Source organism: Protopterus annectens, chromosome 1.part2 (assembly GCF_019279795.1).
Source record: "Protopterus annectens isolate FY-2018-M chromosome 1.part2, PAN1.0, whole genome shotgun sequence".
NCBI classification, from domain to species: domain Eukaryota; kingdom Metazoa; phylum Chordata; order Ceratodontiformes; family Protopteridae; genus Protopterus; species Protopterus annectens.
The window spans coordinates 896,928,544-896,952,777 of NC_056727.1; the positions used below are offsets into that span (position 1 = coordinate 896,928,544).

The 24,234-nt window shown below is 40.0% G+C and overlaps 1 protein-coding gene across 1 annotated transcript in view; it reads right to left on the reverse strand.

Moving 5' to 3' along the window:
• Nucleotides 1-24,234, reverse strand: part of LOC122791686 (xanthine dehydrogenase/oxidase-like) — a 1,688,659-nt gene that overhangs the window by 715,104 nt on the left and 949,321 nt on the right. Inside the window, exon 20 of the mRNA XM_044059558.1 lies at nucleotides 15,269-15,388. Coding sequence (XP_043915493.1) covers nucleotides 15,269-15,388 — 120 coding nt within the window. The remainder of the gene's footprint in view (nucleotides 1-15,268; nucleotides 15,389-24,234) is intronic.

The window sequence follows — 24,234 nt, forward strand, 5'->3', positions numbered from 1 at the left end:
TTGTGGATGTTAACGGCCCCTATTTTGATTATCTGCATCTTATCTGTGAGCCAGTAGGTAATCCAGCAGGTGACATAGGGGTTTATTCCCGGTTTATTTAACTTTTCTAATATCCCTGAGTAGGGATTGTGTCAAGTGCTTTTGCTAGGTGGAAGTATGCAATGTTTGCTATTTTTCCTTCATCCATTGTTTTTGTGACCTTTTCAAAAAAATCTACCAGGTTGAGTAAGCATGATGTGCCCTGAAATCAGTTCAGTGTTTGGAGGTTCCCTATGTATTGACTGATTAATTCCATTGTGACTCCCCACCTCTGAGCCAGTAATCAAGGAGCCTGAATCCACACCAATGGGGGATGCTCACTGGAAGGATAACAGTATACACATAGTATCTCCAGATGCATCTCTCTGCATCAAGCAAAATCAAGCACAATTTCCATTAAAAGGACCAGGGAACACATTTTGAAGTGGATTTCTCCCTCTTTCTCCAGATCCCCAGTAAGACTCTCCACTGGCACAGCTATAGTGTTCAAATCTTAGCTGAGTGTCCAAGCTAAGACCTCCAACACCCTCTCTGTCCAACCAGGGCTTCATGTTCCTGCCCAAGTAGCTGACACACACTCTTTGAGGTTTGATTTACACACACACACACACACACACACACACACACACACACACACACACACACACACACACACACACACACACACACACACACACACACACCTGGGAAAGGCTGGCACAGATTTACTAGCTATGCCCCCTTCTGCCCAGACTATAAGGTAGTTATGACTGCCACCAGACACTTATGCCAGCTACCTTAAGGCTCTTCCAAGGGTAACCAATATACTGAAATTAATATTAATACAAATGGAAGTTTGACCAAGCGCAAAGCTATTAGGAGTGGCCCACACAGTGTCACCAAATAAATATGCAAGTACTCTCAAAACTTAAATATCTCTACAACGATCAGCCACAATGAAAGGTTTAAGTATATTTAATAATAAATAATAAAAGAACAAGAACATACTAAGTATATATTCACAGTGACATCAGAGTTTAAAATCACAGGGAATATTTAAAATAAAATTGAAGGACAGGCTCAGACAAATAAAAAAAAATATATAAACTAAGCTTCACTATTCCTGACTGAATCTAAGAGAATTATTATTCCCTACTTACATAACAGAGCAAGGCAGATGATGTGATGAATGGTCCTTCTTGTTGTCACGCCCAAGACAGAATACAGAATGCTCAGTCTCACTAAGAGACTTCTCAAAATAATATCTAAAATATTAATTCTGGGATAGCTTGCGGAATGACATCACTTCTGGTCATCTGACTTCTAATGCCCATGCAAACCCCCGTTGCTGGAAGCTGGCAGGATTTAGCACCTACCTGTAAAAACACACATACAAGGGCTTTTGCTCAGATCTGTAACACGTGCTGGGATTCATAAAAAATGTCCATACTTCCAAAGTAGTAATTAGTTCACCCCAAAGACAATACAGAAAGCTTCCTAGTACAGACTTTGTGTCTCGGTCTGCATTGGAATCTGTGAGATAGCATCTTTATGGCCTAGCCCATAAAGTGATTTAATTTCAGATATATTTTAAAGTTTATTGGACTGAGATTAACCTTCCAGTTTCCTCTGTTAAAACATATACATTTAAACAGTTACAATAGTGCATGTACATTTCTGTTCCTCCCAGTAGGGCACACTGTGGATACATTTCAATCACAAGCACTTTGCAAATACTTTTTCAACACAAATATCTGTACGACTCAGCTTGATATACACACACCACACAGTTCTAATATATTTGTAACATAAGCATCATGTATAAATCAATTTGATATTCACAAATGACATATAATTATTTGCATAATTCCAGCTAGCTGTGCTGGCAGTACCTCCTATCATCATATCCATGATGTCTTTCCATGGCTTTTCATATGATGATGGTCAGGCTTATGGGTGTGTAATTGCTGGGGTCTGCATACAGGCCTACCTTATGCTGGGGAATGACTGTAGCTGTTCTCCATTTGCTTGGTACAAAACCTGTAAGGAGTCTGAAATTGAACAGTATTGTTAAGGTAATTTGGTAATTTGGTATCTTGATGACTTGTTAGTCTTGGTAATTGATTCACTCTGGTTGAGTATATGTATTGACTGAGTATTCATATTTGTTAAAAGTGTGCATGAACATGTGTAGGCAAGTGTGTAGCACTTTTTAGTATATTAATTGCTTGATCCTTAATATTTTATATATATCTGGAAGTCTGGAAGGCATTCAGGGAGGTGCTAGAGCAGCGGTCGACAACCAGTGGCTCGCGAGCCAGATGCGGCTCTTTGACCACCTTACTGTGACTCTTCTTTACAATAGTAAACTTCCGTGTCTCCCGAGCAGCTGATTTTCCAAGTTTGCAGCTTGCCATGAGTTTTTACAACAAGCAATAACTTCCATGTTAGCGCTGAGGCTGAACAACTATTTGCTTGCCCTATATTTTCTGCCTGGCCATTCGAAGTTGGAGGGAAATTTAAATGAACTGTTCCATTCCCTCCACATAAAGCAGTTAGGACATGATCACTTTACTGTTTGCACCTTTCCCATTGACCACTGTTGTAAAAAGGTATTGTATTTTTATTTATTTATTTATTTATTGATTGATTTATTTAGGCAAAGGTGGGATAGAAGGCAGTGCAGTTGAGAGCATAGCTGTCAACTGTCCAGGTTTTTGCAGAATGTGCAGATTTTTGCCTCATATTTTTGGTCTGTAGAGTGCTGTTCTGTAGTGGAAGAGTCAAGTGCAGTTACCCCACCCAAGAGGAAAAATGAATGATCATTAACACAGTAATCCAGAGTATACTGGTTGTATTTAGTGTTTCAGAGAGTTGCTGATATGGACATTCAGCTTTGATTACATGTTGCTCAATTTAAGGTGATTCAGTGGGAAGTTAGGAAGCCGCTGGTTATCATGTTCATAAAACTCTTACAGGAATTAAATGGAGAAAGGCAATGGTAGAGTTATACAGCAATGTAAAGCAAGTAACAATTATTCTTGTCTTTTTTTTTTGAAAAAGAGAGAAAGAAAAGAAAAAAAAAACAAGAAACTTGCAACAACGCATTTATTGAATATGTCATGAAGCTGCTATTAACTCTACATACCTACATGTAATCTGTGCAGCAGCAGCCTGGTATTATCATTCGACCAAAAATAATGTGGTATCATTGATGGTTGATAAGGGTAAGAAACAGAACAGAAGGTGTGTATGTAAATTAAACAATAATCAAAGAGGTTTCATATTCTTGGAAAGATTTTGGGCTTCCTGCTGCTTTTGCGATACCATGATGGTGCAGTGCAGTACTGAGAGACTTGTTGTATATCAACAAGTCGAACATCATTAGAGAGACTTGATCCAAAGAATGTCATTTGTAACATGAACAAAACATCCTGGGGGGACAGACATGCATCTCTGAGACTGCCTCTAATATGAAGCAGGTTTCCCATGCATGTGAAGCAGAGTTCAAACATCACCTTATTCAAATGTTACCTGGACCAATAGATGGAAAATTAAAAATTTACTCCTGAAATCGCAACTACCCCCCTGTTGGAGAGAAGCAGTTTGTAAATGCTCTGCTTCTTATACACGGTTGCTCATTTACCTCTGAGTAATTTATCCTGTCATTTACATATGGGAATGCATGGCTATGCCTGGGGCCATTCACCTAGTAATCACCTTTAAACCTATTAACCTAGCATTCCAATGTATACCTCCAACCCACAAACCTGCTTTAACAGTTCCTACTTAAAAACCGTATTAGTCCAATTCCCTAACAATATTCACATTCATTGCTTACCTTTATTACTTTGAACTGTATCTTGCTCTCCTAATTCCTCATTTTCTCTTATTTTTTGCAATTTACTCATAACTCATTCTTTGCAACTTATACATACCTCCTCATATCATTTCATTTCTATTTCAAGCTTGCCTAGATGGCTGATAGGCAGTATTTTACTACACACCTCTGAGCCTTTGTTGCAGACAGGATACAATTATTCTAATTATAATACTTTCTCAAGGCAGTATTTCACTAGATACCTCTTAACCTGTATGGCAGATAGACTACTATATTTATTAGAATATTCTACCATGTTAATTTTTTCCCCACTCATCTCCTGTTCAGTTTAGGTGTGAGCTAAACTGATTCCTGTTCTGTCTTTGTCTCTCTCAGCCTGTACTGTTTTCCACTCCCTTCCAGTTCTTTTTAGGTGACAGATAGACTGGTGCTTAATTAAAATCTCCTTAACATTGCTCTTAATTCAATCTTTTCCTAATACCATGGGTATATTCATTGATACTCACTGCGATTTCTCACTTTAAACTGTCCGTCACCCTAATCCTAAAACTATTAATGTTTCTCATCTTACCACATCTAACAGACATCTATCCTCATCACTTCACCTATAATCCTAATATTAGACAGCAGTCAAGGACTGAAATACCTATAGGTAGTCACTCAGTTCTTAATAACTATAGTAAATTCTTCACATCCGTAACTAGAATGCAATAAATACCCCATGCAGACTTCCTGGATTCAGCATATAATCAGTCCTATATATTACTTCAAAAGCTTTCTCGCAAAACCCACATGCTTCGTGCATAAAATGATTATGGCTAAAGATACTCATTCAAACCCAGGTCATCCACTCCTTACTAACCCAACAACTGCACCTAACACTCAGACAATAAAAAAGGACTTAAAAGCTGCCTGCATCAATGTGCATTGTCTTAACAACAAGTCGACCACACTTGAGGCCTGGACAACCACAGAACAACCCCATATTTTTCCTATTACTGAAACATGGCTAAAAGTTTTTTTTGTCAATCTCCCTACATAAGGGATAACTGTATTAAAATTAATGACAATAGACCAGACAGTAGGTGTGATGGAAAGAGATGTTACTTATCACGTTTCAGACCTCAATTACTATTACTGATTCTGCTAAAGCAAATACCACACATGACAAATGTCCCAGCAGAGTACTGTATCATATCACCCTTGGTGGACATACTTGCCTTTACATTTATGTAATCGACATACCTCCTCCCTGTTCTATCACAGAAATATAGTAAACACTATGAAAAGCCTTTCCCAATAGCATTCTGCAAACTGCATCCTGCTAGGAAACCTTGATATTAATGCAAATGGACCAGATGACCAAAATCTGAACAAAATACTACATCATTTCAACCTAGCAACTTGCAAAATCACCCATTAGATGAAATACACTGTCAGGAAATCACTCCATCCTTGATCTCATCTTATGCAACACAGAATCTGAAACATAGAAATTCTGCCCAATAGCCATAGTGACCACTGCCCAGTAATCTTTACTTGGTTCTTTCAAAACAACAAAAGCTCCTCCACAAATCATAGAAGAAAGACCTTTCTTACAGCATAAACATCCCAAAACTCAGCAAGCACCATGGACTGGTCCTCACTACATGCTCAAACTGACCTCTCATTTACACTTGACCAATTCTTTATGACCTTAGCAATTATACAGGAGTCTCTCTTCCCGATGACATGCTGAAGACCTAAGACTCACTACTGCCCATGGCTGACTGAAAGCTTCTACAGATAAAACAAGGGGACAAGGCATGAAAAGCATGAAAACAAGACCCACTGAATACTCAATTACATGAGGCATGCCTGCCACATAGAAACTCAGCTAGAATAACCATTAATAGCTCTAAAGCTGTATACCTACAACAAATGTAACAATCTCTCTCTAATAACTGAAAACACTTCTGGAAAGAAAGTCAACTAATTAGCCAAGCTACTGCATCTGCTAAAAATTCTAAGAACCCTGCATTTACCACCAGCGTTGACATGGACTACAAAAACTTTCTTCTAACATCCATAAATGATATTGCAATTCCACAAACAATAACACTTCCGGCCCTAGCCTTATTGGCAGCACACCTCCTCAGCTCTGCTGCTTAGCATCATAAGCAACAATGTTCACTTCTATTCAATTTCAGTAAAATAAACTAGAAACCTCCTGTTGTAACTCGGGGCAAAAATCAACAAATTCTACCCTTCTTTCCTGAAACTTGTAGTTGAAAAATTTTAAAACCAGTCACACACCTTCACCCTATCCTTAACATCAGGTTTTGTACCTCCCACATTCAAACATTCTGTCATCCTGCACCTTTGCAAGACTTCTGCTCCAACAGCTGTGAAATACTGTGGCCCTATTTCCAAACTACTCTATTATGGCTTGTTCTGTGACTGACAGCATGGCTTTTGAAATGCATTCAGTACAATAACAGCCACCCTTACTACCACTAATACTATTAATAGCAATATTAATGACAGTCTTATTACTGCTGTTCACTGACATGACTACAATCTTTGAGACAGTTAATCAGCACCCATTATGCAATAAACGTATCATACTCCGTTTTGGTGAAAATAAAATCATATGGTTTACAAATGACTTAAAGGACAAATCCTTTCCAGCTCATGCCAATGACTCATTCTGTTATAAATAAGTATACTTATTTACTTAGTATAGTATAAATAGGTATACTAAACACTGAAACACAGGGATCTATACTGGTGCCCCTGCTCTTCTCTTTTTGCTTTAACAGTCTCAAGCTATACCTCCCCAAACAGAATGTAATGATGTAAACTGATGCTATTTGGCTTCTACAATACAGTAAAACTTTACACATCCTCCAGATAATACTTTAAGGAAGTTTCTCTAAGCTCTGTACATGGGCCCAGAAAAGAAGTTATTGATGAACCACAATAAAGCCAGTGCCATGCTGCTCTCTCTCTCTAAAAACTATTATTCTAAGTAGTAATGCTCAAACCCCTGTTATTGAACAAAAATACCTGGGACTCAACCTAGATGCATAGCTAAACTCCAGAAAGTACACTGACAATATATCTGCTAAACGTCAGTTGCTAAAGAAACTAAGATACAGGATTTCACACCTTCTCAGTCCTGGTGCTTTCACAGCTATCACAAGAAATATTCTAATTCCCAGACTAGAATGAAGCTATGCTTTCATTCATTCTACAATATAAAAAATTACAAATCAATTGAAAACAAAACTGATAGATTTGTACCTTGGCAGAAGAACAGATGTGCCACTGTTGTTTTACAAATTTTTAAATGATTGCCAGTAACTATCAAAGCTACACTCCAACTTGGCACCCTTCTATTCAAAACCATGCATGCATATATCTGTGTGTGTGTGTGTGTGTGTGTGTGTGTGTGTGTGTGTGTGTGTGTGTGTGTGTGTGTGTGGGTGTGTGTCTGTATCAGTGTTTGAGCTACACAATGATTTCTTTTTGACTTGAGTCTAGTATGTAATTTCAGCAATCCAATGCTCCCAGGTTAACTTTGAGATGAGAACTGCACATCTATCAGATCATGGTTATTAAAAAAATAGGACTGTTTCAACACATACAGCTACAGGTTAAAGTGTTTATATGTTGATAAAATAGAGCTCGGTCCTATTTTTGGGAATGTTGCAGAAGAAGGAAATCTGAGACATTTAAATACTACAGAGAAAATAAAAGCCCTGCTTGCATTGCATTACAAGACAAAGGTAATGACTATTTTGCATGTGCAATTCCTGAACATTGAGGTCAATAACAAAATAACTACTGTTTAGCTGAAAAGTAAAATCATTGCCCCTTGTACAGGGAGGAAAGTAATACTGAAAAAAAATATATATATGTGTATAATGTGCATGCATGAGTGTTTTTCAGAGATTTGCACAAAAAATATACCCAGCAGCACATTAAAACGACCAGACTCAACATTTTAGCCATTTGTGCTTGGATGTTTATAGACACTTCAGAAGAAAAAAAAATCAAATGCAGTGCTCCTTTAGGAAATGAGGCCTAGAAGATACCCAGCTGTCTAACATATAAATTATAATATCATTAGATCCCTAGATTAAACTATATATCTATCTCTGAAAAAACAAAAACAAAAAAAATCTTGCTTTTTTCCCACTTTTCTGAGATTTAAAAAAGTTCAGTTACAGGCTTGCTGTTCTTGAACTGTTTGTAAGTTTCTGTGAGGCCATTTTTTGCTTGGGCTAAAGGAAAGTCTCTCTGTTGATCAGTGGCAGTGAAAAACATTGAGCAGCCTGCCTGCCCCTGTGGGAGTGGTTACTGACTTGAAACTGTAGTTTTATTGGCCATTCTGGGTCAATTCCAAAACTCCTTCATCTTCCTCTCTTAAAACCTGGTTGCCTCGTGGTTTTGGTGTCTTTTCAGGCTTGTTGGCTGTTGGTGAAGCACCCACCAAGAGGAGAAAACGCTGAGAGAAGAAAGGAGCCACATTTGAGACTTTAAGTATTTTTCCTCTGTTTATTTGCTAAGTTTTTCTGCATAGCCGCCTATTTTGAGCATTTTCTGGCTTGTTAAATTTGATTTCTGCATTAGTAACTGTATTTAGAGCACAACCTAGAGCTGTTTACTGAATTTCCTGTTTGCACTTATTTTTAAAATCGTTTTTTTCTCAAAACTTGCATTTTATCTGTCTTTGGCCTAGCACTCTTGTGTGGGGTCATTTACTGCACTGTTATAACTTGTTGATACTTGTTAACCTCTGCTATCTCTGAAAAAACAAAAAAAATCTTGCTTTTTTCCCACTTTTCTGAGATTTAAAAAGTTCAGTTACAGGCTTGCTGTTCTTGAACACTTTGTAAGTTTCTGTTAGGTCGTTTTTTGCTTGGGCTAAAGGAAAGTCTCCCTGTTGATCAGTGGCAGTGAAAAACATTGAGCAGCCTGTCTGCCCCTGTGGGAGTGGTTACTGACTTGAAACTGTAGTTTTATTGGCCATTTTGGGTCAATTCCAAAACTCCTTCATCTTCCTCTCTTAAAACCTGGTTGCCTCATGGTTTTGTTGTCTTTTCAGGCTTGTTGGCTGTTGGTGAATCACCCACCAAGAGGAGAAAACGCTGAGAGAAGAAAGGAGCCACTTTTGAGACTTTAAGTATTTTTCCTCTGTTTATTTGCTAAGTTTTTCTGCATAGCCGCCTATTTTGAGCATTTTCTGGCTTGTTAAATTTGATTTCTGCATTAGTAAATGTATTTAGAGCACAACCTAGAGCTGTTTACTGAATTTCCTGTTTGCACTTATTTTTAAAATCGTTTTTTTTCTCAAAACTTGAATTTTATCTGTCTTTGCCTAGCACTCTTGTGTGGGGTCATTTACTGCACTGTTATAACTTGTTGATACTTATTAACCTCTGCTATCTCTGAAAAAACAAAACCAAAAAAAAAGTCTTGCTTTTTTCCCACTTTTCTGAGATTTAAAAAAGTTCAGTTACAGGCTTGCTGTTCTTGAACTGTTTGTAAGTTTCTGTGAGGCCATTTTTTGCTTGGGCTAAAGGAAAGTCTCTCTGTTGATCAGTGGCAGTGAAAATCATTGAGCAGCCTGCCTGCCCCTGTGAGAGTGGTTACTGACTTGAAACTGTAGTTTTATTGGCCATTCTGGGTCAATTCCAAAACTCCTTCATCTTCCTCTCTTAAAACCCTCTTTTGCGTGGTTTTGCGCGTTTTTGAGCATAGTGCAACAACGGGCAGTGCCGCCTAATTGGGTTTAAACTATTCCTGGCTCCACAAAGTCTGCTCTTCACTTTTTCCCTTAGAACTGCTCTATCTCTCAATTTAAACACCATATTCTCATTCTAAGGCCCTTCACTGGTCCAATTAAGTAATCCTACAAACTATTAAACCATAAGCACTACTTACTCTTATACTCTCTACGATTACCCTGTCCTCTATTGGTCCATCTTAAATTCAGTTTTCCTATTACTCTAGCATGTCCAAAGGTCAGTCAATGGTTTCCTCTCCAGTCCAGCTGGTGAATCTGGGAATTTTGAGGCAATGTTACAACTGTCTCATGTACACGGACAACCCTCTCCTCCTCCAAACAGGTTCAAATATATGTGAGAGATGCAACTATTTAGCCAAACTGGAGGCTGAGCTCTCTCATCTCAAAACTGGTGTAACCAGTCAGGAGGAGAAGGTAACCTCACACAACACAATTCCAGTATCACATAGTCCCACCACATCAGCGAACCAAACACATAAATACAAAAACATACTCGGAGGCTCTAAATAAAAATCTACCTAAGCAACAGAGACCTCCAAAGCAGACATCCAAGCAAACGCTACCTCTAAACAAAACACACACAACACATAACCCACAAAGTCAGTGTGCCAAGCAGCCACAGCCCTTAAGGCTGAATAACACACCTGATACTCTTGTTATAGGTGACTCTATTGTCAGAAACACTGACGTCCCGCTCACCAGGCTGAATAAAGAGAAGGTCACAGTGAGCTTCCTGTCGGGTGCTAGGATCCGACACATAACGCAAGCACTCAGGTCACTCCAAAGCAAATACAAATATGACTCAGTCATTGTACATGCTGGTGTGAATGACCTGAGACGTACTTCCCTGGACTACATGAAAAGAGACATAGAGGAGCTCTCTGATCATGTAGCCCAGGCTGGTATGACCCTGACCTTGAGCAGCATCTTACCCTCACCTAGAATGATGCCACAGTACAAAGACAAAATGATCGATTTTAACAATTGGCTAAAATTTTGGTGTCATTCAAAGGGGATCCAGTGTCTGCCAGCCTGGGATGACATACTCGACAAGCTACATTGCTTCGCTAGGGATGCCTTGCACCTGTCACCACTGGGCTTTCGGATATTGGCAAAGGCTCTTGCCACCCCCATAGTGCCTTTTTTAGGCAAGGCTCAAACTCAGCCCCATAGACAGCACAAGGAACAAGAAACTAAGGGTAATGCTGCTAAACACCAGTAGTCTTAACCTCAAGATGCACGCACTCGAAGCTCTCCTCAGTATGGAGAACATCGATATCTGTGCAGTGACAGAAACCTGGTTCAAGGCTCCAGAGAGCACCCCAGCACTACCAGGCTATACCTCATATCATGCTTTTCGGCCCCAAAACCCGGACCGAACCACAAAGGAGGGAGTTTCCATATTTATCAAGGATATCCACACCTCCAGGTTAGTGGCATTGCACAAAGTATCGGAGACCATCCATGTGCAACTAACAGTGGGCAAGACTGCTTTTCAGTTTATAGCATCCTACAGACCACCATCTCAAAGTCAGGAATCCCATTCAGCTTTCCTGAAAACATTGGAGAACATGAAGATCTCTCCGAACACCATTATATTGGGCGACTTCAACTACCCAAACATTGACTGGAAGCACTACTCAAGCCCCAGCACCTTAGCCCAAAGATTCCTGGAAATTATAAATTCAAATGCTATGGAACAACTAGTCACCACTCCCACAAGAGGGGCAACATACTAGACCTGATCATTACCAACATGGGGACTCTATGCTCCACACCAGAAGTATATCCCTCATTGGTAAGATCAGACCATAAATTAATTTCACTGGATGTCCACATCCCGACCCCACCCCCAGCCCAGAAAACCACAGTGAAAAACTTCTCAAAAGTGAACTTCTCACTTCTCAAAACCGAAGTGGAATCCTTCAAGGCCCCAGGGCCAGTGGAAACTACAGCCCAAACTGCAGAATCCTATATAAATGCATTCTACGGACATCTCCAGGAATGCATGGATCATGCTATCCCAAACAAAACCAAGACCCAATCATCCAAAGGCAGGCGTCCAGTCTGGTGGACCCCTGCCATAAATAAACTGTACAACAGAAGGAGGAAGCTACTACATGATAGAGCAAAATCCCTAATAGGGAAGGCATCTCTGATCAGTACTAGCAAAAAATTACGATCCCTCATAAAATCCTCCAAGGCCAGCTTCAAGAGAAAAATTGCACAGGACACCAAAGACAATCATAAGGCTTTTTTCAGTTATGTTAGAAACCTGGGATGCAACTCCCATACTTGTTCTGAGTTGATTCTAAATGACAAAAAATACACTGAACCCACAGACATCGCCAATATCCTGGCAGACAGGTTCAGTGCAAACTTCTCCACCCCCCCCCCAAAAGAGCAAGTATCTATCCCGGCAGAGGGCTGCCTCCCAAACATCTCAGATGCTCAGGTGAAGGCTGCCCTCTCCAAAGCAAAAACCACTGCATCCATGGGACCAGATGGCATCCCAGGTTGCGTCCTACATGAACTACAAGAGGAACTAATCCCTCAAATAAAACAGCTATACAATCTCAGCCTCACTACAGGATATGTGCCCACAGAATGGCGTACAGCAACAGTGGTCCCACTCCACAAAGGTGGAGCCTCTACGGACCCTGGAAAGTATCGCCCCATAAGCCTGACTAGCTTAGTCTGCAAGGCTATGGAGAGGATCATCATGGAGCTCATAAACAAAGACATTGGGGACCTACAGACACTAGATCCTACTCAGTTCGGCTTTGTCAAGGGCAGATCCTGCCTTTTGAACCTGGTTGACTTCTTTGAAACAGTCACCAAAGCCATAGATGAAGGGAAGGTAGTTCACACAGCCTATCTGGACCTTGCAAAGGCATTTGACACAATACCCCACTCGGGCATCATAGATAAGCTATCCAGCTTAAATATAAACCCCTATGTCACATGATGGGTCGCAAACTGGCTCAAAGACAGAACCCACAGAGTGAGAGTTGCTGGAGCCATATCAGACTCGAAACCAGTCACAAGTGGCATCCCACAGGGTTCTGTCCTGGGACCACTCTTGTTGGGTATATACTTTTCTGAGGTACAGGCAAACGTGGGAGGACTATGGCTCACCAAGTTCGCAGACGACTGCAAACTGGGCGCCATAATCAACTCTCCAGCTGACACAAACATCCTTCAAAAAGGTCTCACAGAGACAGATAACTGGTGCCAGCACCATGGTTTAAAGCTAAATGCCAAAAAATGTATAGTCATACCCTTTGGCAAAACAATGTGCCCACAAATTACCACATAGACGGAAACCCATTAAGTACAGAGAAAGTTATTAGGGACCTGGGGACCCAAGTTGATAGCAATCTCTCCTTTGAAAACCACATTGCCAAAGTGGTTAGAAAGACCTTCTACATAGCCCACCTCATCACGAAGGGTTTCACATCTAGATCAAGAGAGGTAATCGTGCCCCTTTATTCATCCCTCATCAGGCCCATCATAGAATACAATGCCCCTTTTGGGATGTACCTTACCCGACACCTGCAGCAATTAGAAAGACCCCAAAAGTATCTCACCAAGAGGATCAAGGGTCTCAAACAGATGCCATATGCTGCTCGGTTAAAAAAACTCCAGCTCTACTCAGTTGCATACCGCCTACTTCGAGGCGATCTATGCCTGACATACAAAGCTATGTCAAATCCAGAATTAATGGACATGCTCCACCTCAGTAAATCTAAATCCCTTAGAGCCACACACTCGAGGGACTTGAACCTCAGCACAGAAATAAATAGAACTTGCTGGAGGGACAGGTTCATAACCCAGAGGCTCTCTTCGCTCTGGAATAGAATTCCAGTTCATGTGAGGCAGAGCACCTCACTGAATCTCTTCAAGAAGAATCTCGATAAGTGGATGGAGGATCGTAGGTTTGTCCCAGGGATTACTCCCGTGTCACTATTAGACAGAGGCACAGTAAACTAAACCTTAAAAGGCATTGTGGGATACTCAAATCAAGGGGTGGCGTAAGCCATACAGAATCGGGCTAGGCTTATAATTGCTCCAGGGCAGATTGCCTAGCATGAACCTATGAACCTATGAACCTATAGCTGTTTTATGTGGCAGCACAAGTCTTGTATGTTTCACCCCCTTACTGACAAGCAGGAAGGACAGGCTTGAGTTCCTAGGTCATATTAATATTTATATGGAGGGTCTTGCTTCAGCTTATGATCTGTATAGTCTCCATTAAAGCATGAGCTTGCTTTGTGCTGTGCAACCAAATGGATGCTGATCTGTGCCATGCAGGGTGCTGTTCGTGTTTCCCCATACTAAAGTACAGATCTATCAGTAAGTGGCAAGAAAAGATGAGCATTCAGTAATTGCACCTTTCCCATTCAGGCAGAATGGGTTTCACATAATGTGCATAAAATATCTAAACACATACTTATAACCTTTGCTGAGATTTTGTAACCCTGGAGTTGCACTTAACATGTTGGTCATGACCAAATGGGTTTCACAATAAAGTAATTTAATTAAATGAGCTACATCATATGAAATATCCATTCATGAGTATGGTTTAATGCATTCATTGCATTTATACAGAAAATAGTATAAATATTGTACAGGGGGAGGGAGATAGATGCATTCTGAGCAATATGCTTTGCACACTGCAATTTCAGACTGAAATTTAGAGACATTGATTATGGTCAATAAGAATGGAGTACACATGCACCATCTTCTCTCTGAATTGCACATTGTACCCAGTGGTGTCCAAAAACACTTAGACCGAATTCATTCCTGCCCCCCTCCACAGCCCAACAAGTGCTGCACTGCTCCGTGTCACGTGACAGCCCAGCATGGTACAGTAGGGGATATCTATGTTCAAAAGTATTCCTTGCATATTTTCATACATAAATTTCCTTTGCTGCTCTAAACTCTGCAGTCAAGCCTGACTATGATCCTAAAGATATCACAATCATTAGATATGACAGTGGAACTATGCTCATTGCCATGGCATGGTAATGGAGGGATGTGCTGCTAGCTCAAGTGTTTGCCAGTATCATTCTGTTGGGGAAGGATGTGATTGGTTAAAGTAGCAAGTTTGCCTGCATCATAGGGATGTCTATTTCTGCTAGGGATTTTCCTATCCAACAACGGAGGTATGGGGGGGGGGGGTTGTTTTGTCTGTACTAATATGGTGCTCTGCACTGTAAGCTGAACAACGTATTAGCAAGGAAGGGAACTTCTCTGTTGCCAAGTACAGCACCATTGTATGTAGCTGCTGTCACACAGATTACCCTGATTAGACCATCCAGTACTCCAGTGGTGCAGGTTTGCTGAATTACGTATAGTCAGAACTGTATAGTTTGCATAAGTACGTCCTACATGGAGCACAAGACCATGTATGTGAACTTGCCTCATTGTACACAGATTTTTATGATTCATTAATGGCTTTTGCATACAGGTATACTATGTACCAATTTTACTTCAATGCACATTAACAAGATCCCATAACTTTTGTGACTGCCTAAAAACAGAAACATACATTACAGAAATGAATCATTTGCTGAAGCAATCAGAGATGGTAATGTGCCATCTTTGCTTACCTGGATGGTGATGATGGGTTTAAGCTCTTCATATGTGATCTTTACAGCTTTGGCAGCTCGTCTTGCATGAGGTTGTGTGTCTGCAAGGATTGCACCAATGATATAGCCAATACAGGTCACCTGTGAGCACAATAAATTACATTTATTTATAGAAGCTATCACATTTACAGCATTTAAAAGGGAAACTATTGAAAATAGTGACATATAATTCTGAGTAATATTCATGGAAATAATTCACATGGATATTTAGAAATAACCATTTACTGCATCTTAGTCATATGCCATTTTGCAGACAGTTTCAGAGCTGCTTTGTTAACTGCAACAGTCTGTAATTTAAAATGGTAAATAATTAGTTATTTGTGGTGCTTCTTGTTTATTCCTGTACCTTAAATGGAATTTAGGTGCTTGCCCAATTTTGGATTAAAAACAGGAGAAAAATAGATAATGGTTAAAATAAAAATAAAAAAGTTTGAAGTTAGAACCAGTGCCTTCATGATTGAGAAATGTGACATTTTAATGTGAATTCTGTGCACTTATCAAACATCATAGCATATGAATGAAGAGGAAAAAATGATCATGTAACATCTCTTCAATCACTCCAGTAGTTTATCTCTGTTGTTTCAGAAGGTTTCAGAGCAAAAGAAAAAAAATAATCAAATCCCAGATTTCTGTTTTTCTCTCTAAATTGTAACAGTTAATAATTACAGTGGAAAGACATCAAATTGGTTAGGTAAAATCTACAGATTATACACAGTGGTTTTCAGATTGCTGAAAGTTAGTGCAGCCTTGTAGGACAAAGATGATTTGCAAAATAGGGGAATATATCAAGTCACTGCATGTAAAACGTGCAAGCACTGTTCAGCTAATTGAACTTTGTCAACAGTGGATTTTGCTTTGTTCTCTATTATTTTGCGACCTTGGAGTTGGTACACATAAATTTAGGAAGTGTGGGGGGGTGTTCCCTCCACACGGGTGCAGAGGGTTGCTCCCTTGCAAAAAAAATGTTTTCTTATGTTCGTTGAAGGTAGTTTCAGGGGGAAGTTTTCAAACATTTTATCTTCACCAAAAGTACCTTTGGCAAGTCCACATGATTTTGTAAAATAGGTGTTGCAGGTTTAACAGGCTTTATGGAAGCCTTTGTGACACTTAAGCCAGAGATATTAAATGTATATAGAAATACTTAACTTAAGGCAGGTTTTGCATCTTAGACCTGCAAAACTGGATAAGGCATTTCATACTTTTTTGTACACTGTGAAAAGAACAAGACACGTCTCTTTTGCATAAATGATTAAGTCAAAGAAGAAGAGATCTTCCAAAAATATGATCACTGAATTCATTAGGTTGGATATTGAATACCCATTCTTTTAACACAACTTATTCAAGCAATATCTATTCCAAAGTAAATGAGGAGTGCTGTTAAAAAAACCTGCTAGTCTCTGGATGGCAGGTTCAATTGCAGTGCACCTGCCTAGAATAAAAGCATGCTTTCATAGGGAGAAACATTTCTTAAATAACTAGAAGAGGTAAAGGTACAATTAGCTTTGTCCATAGTTCTGCTGCAGATGAAGTGATGGAACGCTAAGCATTGTATATAAAAATGGCCGCATGTCCAAAATGGACAAAATAGGCACTGTGTTAAAATGGTTACATGCTAAATAATGGATGAAAATCACTGTTAGCAACAAAAAACTGACTTAAAGCTGCTAAAAATATTTATACATAAAATCCATCTTAGAAAGTTTAAATTGCAGCCTACTTCATTGGATTGTATATACTTTGAAGACTGTTGATAAACTGAGGAATCTAAAGTTGTATATAGGTTTATTCATAAAAAATACTGCTTTAGACTGAGACTGTAAGATGTAGAATTATTAAGGCATTTCATGTCCTGACCCTACCCCCACTTATTTAAGTCTGGACTGTTTCACAGCAGGAGTATTTATGTGAAACAGCATTTATATTCCTTAGAGCCACTGCAGAATCATGAAGGATAATTCATAGGCTCATAGGTAAGTACTAGGCTAGCTGCCCTTCTGGGCCATTTTAAGTCTAGCCAATTTCCCTTTTTGTGCTCAAATTAATCAATCCCATTTGGTTATCGATTTTTCTTATCCATCCCATGATCGATAGTTATATATTAGCCCTAATGAGAATAGCAGTGATCATACCATAGATAATTTGTGGGGTCCCATGCATGCGATAAAGAATTTAGCAGCTGTCTCTGTCCATTAGTAGTACACGGAAAAGTCCTGGGGTAACTGTTTTGTTTCCCCATCCATAGATCTAAATGGTGCTTGAATATAGACAGAGGTGAACTTTGTTTTATGTTGATGGAGAGCCTATCCGTAGCAGTAGTATCCTCTGCAAGATATACCTGTCCATTCAAACCATTCTGTTGATGTTGCAGAAGAGGTTTAGATCCCTAGACTGAGCATTTCTGATGCTATTTGACTTGCTAGTGTGCATTAAATCTGATCGTAATGGGTCGCACAATGTCTTGTATGCCAGAAACAGGTCACCTCATAGCAGTCTGGGGATTCCATGCATAGTGACAGGGCTTGGGGTCAGTCCACGTAGGACATGTTGTTTAAGCCTTGTATCCTTTTGGTAAGATATCTTTGTGGGCATTCCAGTTGTTGCATGTAGCAAGACAAATACATGCCAAAAGAGGAATTATTTATTCAATGATTGGCTTAATGAGGGCTGAGTAAAAGGGGACTTCTCAACTGTCCAGATTTTTGCAGAATGTCCAGATTTTTGTCTCATATGTTTGGTCTGTTCCTCATAAAATTTGTGGATTCTGGCAAATCATTGATTATTGAAGTCATTAAATAATACTTACTAATAACAGACATTTGAGTTTCAGAATTCATATCCTTCAGAAAATATATAATAATACAAAACCTGTTATTCTAACAACCTTCTAAGTTTATAGGAGCAGCATTTAAAATCTGGCCTTATTTTTAGGCTTTTGTTCCCCATTATTTCTGGTTTTGTCCAGATTTCTTAAGCTGAGAGGTATGGGGCCAATGACATCTCTAGGTCTAAACACAATCCTTTTGTTGATAAGCTGTGCAATATAGAAGGACTTTCTTATAACGACGGATGCATGTTAGTCAAAAGTTAGATGTATATTAATATAAATAGATATATGGCTACATAGATATATAAATAGATTTATGAAAAGATGAATAACTACCCAGCTTTTTTCATTCTGCATGTACATTTATTTTGAAATGTTATGTCTACCTTAAGTAAGGACATTGACAGATGAGGCATATACATTTCAAATAAAGAGTTTCTAATTACATAACTGACTCAGATATTGCCCAGCTTAGCAGTGTCATTGGCAGTTGGAGTGTAACTTAATAGTTGGACTTTAATGACCTACAGAGTATAAAAAGAAGTAATAACATACAGTCATTAATGTCAGTGACTAGCAAATGTAAATCCTTCCACATAATTAATGTAAAGCATATAAGGCAGTGGTCCATATCTCCCTGCCTATGAAGTTTTAAGTTAGTGGAATACTTTTAATAATTTTAAGTGCATGTCTTCAGGGTACAGTTCTTCATATCACACAGAATCATTATTTCTGATAATTAAATTAAGTTATTTGATGAAATCAGCTATGATTTATGTGGAAGATAATCTTGTTATGTACTTACAAATTTCTCACAGCATTACGAGTTGCAATATGGCATTTGAAAACTAGTGCTTAGCACATCATTGCAATAATCTAGATTATATTTATTCTCATCAAGTTCAGCCTTGAGCCCCAAATGAAGCTAAAAATGTGAGTGAGAAACATATATATTCTACCTATATATATACTTTTCCTAATACATAAGTATTCAACATGTAGCCCATGAATTAGTTAAAGGCTCTAGTGTGAGCTAGAAAGTCCTTCCAGCACAATGTGTCCATTTGTAATTCAGGAACATGCTAGCCACAATGAGGTTAATTCTCATTATCAGCTAATTCCTGTGTTTCCTAAATCTCAGGTACTGCTGTAATGCAGAGATCAGGGCTGATCTGCACACTGTGGTACTACACTGCTTCTCACTCAGGCAGTGGATAACCCTCCTCCAGTCACTTTCTCTCACACACATACACAATCATATACACACATGGTTATATATATTCCCTAATTCTCTATTGGTCTTCCCCAACCCTGATTCTCGTACTGTGGTTGGAGCAATTATGGCACTTAAAAAGTTGTCCAGTTTTCACCATCTTCATACTGCTGTTTTGTGCACTCTTTACTAGTATCTAGTGTATCTCCCCACCCCCATAGTAACATTGCTGTTGGTATGGCATTGTTCAGTGTATCTCACCATCCCCACAGTAACACTGCTGCTGGTATGGCATTGTACAGTGTATCCCTCATCCTTACGGTAACATTGCTGCTGGTATGGCATTGTACAGTGTATCTTCCCATCCCCATAGTAACATTGCTGCTGGTATGGCATTGTACAGTGTACATCAGCAGACCCCCTGTCCCTGCAGTAGCAGAGGTGCAAGTATGGCACTTTTTATTCCTTTTTCATGGTGTCTGGTGTTCTCCCTCACCCTCCAATCTCCATTTTGATAATGGTGTCATTGTGACACTTTTACAGTAAGCCCTGGTGTCTAATAGCTCCCCCTACCATGTTTATGTTCAGTGGATGAACACAGTCTTTTGGCTGTGTTCACTACTGTGTTGTGATGGTGATGGCTGTGTTGATCTACATGGTCAGGCTCTTGCTTGAATCACTCTGCCATGTAGAAGGCTTCCTGGTGATGGTACCTGGCAGACAGCACATAGATAATTGGCATATGCCTCTCCTCCTGGACTGCATCTTTAGCATTCTGTATGGTCATGTGGCTAACCTTTCACAGAGCTGCCAGTCTTAGGTTCATAGGTTCATAGGTTCATACTAGGCTATCTGCCCAAGGGCATTTATAAGCCTAGCCAGAGTTTTGTGGCTTTCGCCACCCCTTTAGTTTGGAGAATACTATGCCCATTATTTTGCTGTGCCTCTGTCGAGCAGAGACACTGAGATAATCCCTGGGGTATATCTGCGATCTCCCATCCATTGGTCAAGATTTCTCTTGAACAAAGCCAGCGAGGTGCTCTGCCTCACATGTACCGGGATTTTGTTCCACAGCATAGGGAGTCTCTGGGTGATGAATCTGTCCCTCCAGCACGTCCTATTAATAACCGTGTCAAGGTTTAAGTCTCCCACCCTTGTAGTTCTGAGGAATCTAGATTTTTTGAGGTGAAGCATGTTCATCAATTCTGGGTTGGACATGGCCTTGTATGTCAGGCACAGGTCACCTCTGAGCAGGCAGTGGCGACTGAGTAGAGCTGAAGTTCCTTCAGTCGGGCAGCATAGGACATATTTTTGAGACCCTTTATCCTTTTGGTGAGGAACTTTTGGGGCCTTTCCAGTTGCTGCAGGTGTCGTGTCCGATACATTCTGAATGGGGCATTGTACTCAATCATTGGCCTGATGAGTGATGAGTACAGGGGGACGATGACTTCCTTTGATCTAGATGCGAATCCCTTCATGATCAGGTGGGCAATGTAGAAGGTCTTCCTAACTATTTTGGCCACATGAGTATCAAATGAAAGGTTACTGTCAACCTGGGTACCCAGATCTCTGATAAACTCTTCTGTGCTTAGTGGGTTGCCGCCTATATGGTAGCTAGGGGTAACCTTGTTTTTCCCGAAGGGTATGACTATGCATTTTTTGGCGTTTAACTTTAGGCCATGGTTCTGGCACCAGTTTTCCATTTCTATAAGACCCTTCTGAAGGATATCTGTGTCAGATGTGTTCTCAACTATGGCGCCCAGTTTGCAGTCATCTGCAAATTTTGTCAGCCATAATCCTCCTGTGTTTGCTTGTATTTCTGAAAAGTAGATGCCAAACAGGAGAGGGCCCAGGACTGAGCCCTGTGGGACACCACTTGTGACAGGCTTTGAGTCTGACATGGCGCCAGCAACTCTGACCCTGTGGGTTTTGTCACTTAGCCAATTTGCAACCCATCTTGTGATGTATGGGTTTACATTTAAGCTGATGAGTTTTTCAATGATACCTGAGTGGGGTATTGTGTCAAAAGCCTTTGCCAGGTCGAGGTAGGCTGTGTGGACTGCCTTTCCCTCATCAATGGCCTTGGTGACTGATTTGAAAAAGTCCACCAGGTTTAAAAGGCATGATCTGCCCTTGACAAAGCCAAACTGGGTCGGATCCAAAGTCTGCAAGTCTCCTGTGTCTTTATTTATGAGTTCCATTATGATCCTCTCCATAGCTTTGCAGATCAAGCTTGTCAAGCTGATGGGACGGTAATTTCCCGGGTCGGTGGAGGCACCTCCTTTGTGAAGTGGGACCACAGTTGCCGTACGCCACTCCTTAGGCACGTATCCTGAGGTAAGGCTAAGATTAAACAGCTGCCCTAACTGCGGGTTTAATTCCTCATTGAGTTCGTGGAGCACACATCCGGGGACACCATCTGGTCCCATGGATGCTGTGTTTTTTGCCTTATAGAGAGCAGTTCTCACCTGAGCGTTTGAGAAGTTTGGGGGGCTATAATTCTCTGGTATAGATATCTCACCTTTTGGGGGGGGGAGTTTGCACTGAACCTGTCAGCCAGTATGTTGGCAATGTCTGTAGGTTCAGTAATTTTTACATCATTTTGAACTAATTCTGAGCATATCTGGGAGTTTCCTCCCAGGTTTCTAACATAGCTAAAGAAGGCCTTATGATTGTCCTTTGAGTCCTTGGCAACTTTTCTCTCAAAATTTGCCTTGGATGATTTTATGAGAGATCTTAATTTTTTACTTATAACGATCAAGGGTGTTTTCCCTTTTAAGGATTTTGCTCTATCTTGTAGTAGCTTCCTCCTTTTGTTGTAGAGCTTGTTTATGGCTGGGGTCCACCAAACTGGACGCTTGCCTTTGGTACAAAGGGTCTTTGTTTTGTTTGGGATTGCCTGATCCATGCAGTCCTGTAAGTGCTGGTAGAAGGCATTTGTAAGTGATTCAGCAGTTTGAGTAATGGTTTCCGCAGTCTCGGGGGCCATAACAGAGACCACACTAGCCTTTAGAAGTGTGAAGTCAGCTTTTGAGAAGTTCTTCACTGTGGTCTTTTTTATCTCAAGTGGGGGCGGGATGTGGACTTCCAGTGAGATTAGTTTATGGTCTGATCTCACCAGTGAAGGATATACTTCCGGTGTTGAACATTGTGACCCCATGTTCATGATGATGAGATCTAGTATGTTATCTCCTCTTGTGGGAATGGTGACTAGTTGTTCCATGGCATTTGAGTTTATGAACTCTAGGAACCTTTGGGCTAGATTGTTGGGGCTAGAGTAGTGATCCCAGTCTATATTCGGGTAGTTGAAATCACCTAGTATGATGGTGTTTGGAGATACATTTATCCCCAAATAAATTCCCACTGTCAGTCTCGAACCCAGGACCTTGGTAACACTAGTCTATATGACCTACCACTAAGCCATGACTCTCTTCATGTTGGAATCTGACTCATTCCTCCGTATTTAATAAACTCAGTGTAGGAACAGTGCTATTTCTACATGGAGTGACTGGTGTCCGTGTCTGCATCTCCCTCTCGGCAGCACGCCTTGCATATTAATGAAGGCACGCTACTGAGGGGGGGCCATGTACAAGGATATTGAATCAGTGCTGGGGGGTGTTACAGTGCTCACAGATAAGTATATCAAGTGGTGATTTATTAAATTGTAGTATGAATATCTGATAGACAGGTATGCATAAATGTGTGTTTCCCCCCACAGCTGCAGAGAAGAGTGCTCATAAAGTTGACGCTCATGCAGGATGACTGGTGAGGCTATGTCAAGTGTGGTGAGTACAGATATAACTTGTAATATATATATATATATATATATATATATATATATATATATATATATATATATATATATATACTGTCTTTCGGCTTTTCCCGGTTAGGGGTCGCCACAGCGGAACTCCAGTCCACTAATGATTGGCAGTAGATTTTTACATGCTGGCTTGCCGGGCCTAATGTACAACCTTCAACGAAGGAATGCCCATTCATGCATGTCAACACACAGAAGACACTCTAACTGAGAATCGAATGTGCAACATATAACTGTGAGGCGACAATGCTACCGCAGCACTATATAGTCCAATAAATTAGAAAGTGTAATTGTTTACTGCCATTAGGTATAGTGTGTTCTGAGTGTACTGAATACATGTGTTGTTAGACCAACAATGATATAAGTGACTAATGCAAGGTATGTAATACAGATGAAGGCAGCAAACAACCTGCTATTGATGAAAGGAAGCTAATACTGTAGTAATACTTTGTAGGAATGAATCTGTGAATAAAGTATACTGTACTTGCTATTGTGAAAGTAATAACTGACATACATTCATCAGCTACAGGATATGCAGTATAACTGAATTTAGAATTTTCAATGTAATAAACCACTTTGTCATGTCACTCTAAATAAAGCTTATTCCCACAAACTGTTGTGTTTAATCTGGTCTGTTGTTGAAGAAATACAAGTGTACAGGTGCTCCACAGCAAATATGGCTATGAGAGCATGAATGCACTGCTGTTTGTCTGCTAGGCAGCTGTTATGCCAAACTGTAGATGTGGAGCTGTAAAACAAGATACAATGAAAAGTGATATATGTTCTGCACTAAGATCTAAACCTTGAATAGTAATGTGTAATGTATTATAGTGTGTTCCCTGCAGCATTGTCTTGTGTTAACCTTTGCATTTCAGCTACATGTATTCCTGAATGTAAGCAAGTATGAGACTATAATAGGTAGGCACTGCAAATATATGATGTGCAAATGAGTATGGGTCGGGTATGCTACCCAGCAGTCTACTATGATCTGTATAGATCGCACATAATCACATTTACTAGGGTTTAAATGTGTACACCTGCATTCAAAATATTAATACACAGTTAACTAA